Consider the following 2,609-nt stretch of genomic DNA (forward strand, 5'->3'; position numbering starts at 1 on the left):
GAGAGGGACGGTGGGTGGCGGTTGTGGGGACACAGCAGTACACAAATAGAGCGAGAGGGGGCAGCATTACACACAGAGACTCAGCATTTCCCAATCAAAGGCTACAATACAAGTATTACAGATTATTTTGCCATCTTGTGAACAAGTGTTACCCAGTTTGTAAAGTGTAACTCAATGTGACTTCAATTGAAGTCAGTTTCACTCTGATTTAAACTGTGTTGTTCAGTTTTAGCACAAATTACTGGGTAACCCTGTTACTCAATAGTACCCATTATTTCTCCAAGTCCTGGACATTCTGAGATGTTAGCCAGTGTGACACGGTATTACCAAGCCTTTAATATTTTGAAGCCTACCTTCATCATGAGGACGATGGTGTTTAGTGCTATCATAGTCAGGATAGTGTACTCGAAAGAGGGGGACACCACAAAGTGCCAGACTCTGTACTGGAAGGTCTGTCTGTTCTGTGGCATATACCTTGTCAAGGGTTTGGCACTGATGGCAAACTCGATGCAGGCTCTCTGGGGATAAAGCAGAGGCAGTAAAAACAGGGCCACAAACATTGAAAAGGTCTTTCCACACGCTGCACCTGGATCACTCGCATTCTTGAACTTCTGGCTGAACAAGTGGGAAGGCAGGCGATAGATTTGATTTGATTTATTACTGTTATACATTTTGAGATACAGTGAAAAGTATTGTTCTATGCGCCATCCAGGCAAATCATATAAGCACAACAGGGTAGAACAGAATGCAGAATATAGTGTGACAGCTACAGAGAAGGTGCACAGAAAGATCATTAAATGAGAGGTCTGCGCATAAGTCTGGGGCGGCACGGTGGCTCAGTGGTTAGCACGGCTGCCTCACAGCACCAGGGCCCTGTGTTCAATTCCAGCCTCAGGTGACTGTCTGTGTGGAGTTTGCACATTCTCCCCGTGTCTGCGTGGGTTTGCTCTGGTTTCCTCCCACAGTCACAAAGACGTGCAGGTTAGGGTGAATTGGCCATACTAAATTGCCCGTAGTGTTACCTGCATTAGTCAGAGGGAAATGGGTCTGAGTGGGTTCCTCTTCGGCGGGTCGGTGTGGACTGGTTGGGCCGAAGGGCCTGTTTCCGCACTGTAGGGAATCTAATCTAATGTGATAACAGCGGGAAAGAAGTTGTTGTTGAACCTGCTGGTACATGTTTTCAAACTGTTTTACCTTCTGTGAGAATTATGAGGGAGTGCAAGATGAACGTGCAAAGGGACAAAGAAATTGTAAAGATGAAGTTAGCAATCCAGGGAGAATTACTGCTTGGGGTGGGGGGGGGGGGGGGGGGGGCGGGGACAGATCAAGAGAAAGGGGGACCGGACAGAAGAGAAGGAGTGTGTGAGAGACAGAGTGTTAAAAAAAAAAGACAGAAAATACACCTCATTTTTCTCCAGACTGCTCTCCTCCAGCATCTTGTCTCCCTGCTCTTGGAATGTGATGATGATCAACGCCACGAAGATATTGACGAAGAAGAAGGGGAAGACAATGAAATAGACAATGTAGAAGATGGACATTTCCATCCTGTTGCCTGGAATGGGTCCTTGGTCCACTTCTGTCACATCCACCGAATGCTGCAGGACCCTGCAACCAAGGTCAACACCTTAATACCAACATCGCAAACAGTATTCTGTCTGCACAAATCAATGAGCAAGATGCAAACTGAGTGATCTCTCTCCGTCCCCTCTATCTCTGATGTGTGCACTGACTGGTGTTCCTCAGACCCCTCTCTCTCTCTCTTAGGGAGATATCTGTACCCTGACTGGTGTCTTTCAGACCCCTCTCTCTCTCTCTCTCAGGGAGATATCTGTACACTGACTGGTGTTCCTCAGACCCCTCTCTCTCTCTCTCAGGGAGATATCTGTACCCTGACTGGTATCTCTCAGATCCCTCTCTCTCTCTCTCAGGGAGATATCTATACCCTGACTGGTGTCTCTCAGACCCCTCTCTCTCTCTCTCGGAGATATCTGTACCCTGACTGGTGTCTCTCAGACCCCTCTCTCTCTCTCTCAGGGAGATATCTGTACACTGACTGCTGTCTCTCAGACCCCTCTCTCTCTCTCTCTCTCAGGGAGATATCTGTACCCTGACTGGTGTCCCTCAGTCCTCTCTCTCTCTCTCTCTCAGGGAGATATCTGTACCCTGACTGGTATCTCTCAGATCCCTCTCTCTCTCTCTCAGGGAGATATCTGTACCCTGACTGGTGCCCCTCAGTCTCCCTCTCTCTCAGGGAGATATCTGTACACTGACTGGTGTCTCTCAGTCCCCTCTCTCTCTCAGGGAGATATCTGTACCCTGACTGGTGTCTCTCAGTCCCCTCTCTCTCTCTCAGGGAGATATCTGTACCCTGACTGGTGTCTCTCAGACCCCTCTCTCTCTCTCTCTCTCAGGGAGATATCTGTACCCTGATGTCTCTCAGTCCCCTCTCTCTCTCTCAGGGAGATATCTGGACACTGACTGGTGTCTCTCAGTCCCATCTCTCTCTCTCAGGGAGATATCTGGACACTGACTGGTGTCTCTCAGTCCCCACTCTCTCTCTCAGGGAGATATCTGTACACTGACTGGTGACTCTCAGTCCCCTCTCTCTC

At 48.7% G+C, this 2,609-nt stretch overlaps 1 protein-coding gene across 1 annotated transcript in view; it reads right to left on the minus strand.

Moving 5' to 3' along the window:
• Positions 1-353: 353 nt before the first annotated feature.
• Positions 354-2,609, minus strand: part of LOC122546457 (probable voltage-dependent R-type calcium channel subunit alpha-1E) — a gene marked incomplete at its 3' end in the record, with an annotated part of 10,263 nt that continues 8,007 nt past the window's right edge. Inside the window, exons 3-4 of the mRNA XM_043685165.1 lie at positions 1,404-1,605; positions 354-518 (exon numbers count right to left, since the gene is read on the minus strand). Coding sequence (XP_043541100.1) covers positions 354-518; positions 1,404-1,605 — 367 coding nt within the window. The remainder of the gene's footprint in view (positions 519-1,403; positions 1,606-2,609) is intronic.

Source organism: Chiloscyllium plagiosum, unplaced genomic scaffold (assembly GCF_004010195.1).
Source record: "Chiloscyllium plagiosum isolate BGI_BamShark_2017 unplaced genomic scaffold, ASM401019v2 scaf_1546, whole genome shotgun sequence".
Lineage (NCBI taxonomy): Eukaryota > Metazoa > Chordata > Chondrichthyes > Orectolobiformes > Hemiscylliidae > Chiloscyllium > Chiloscyllium plagiosum.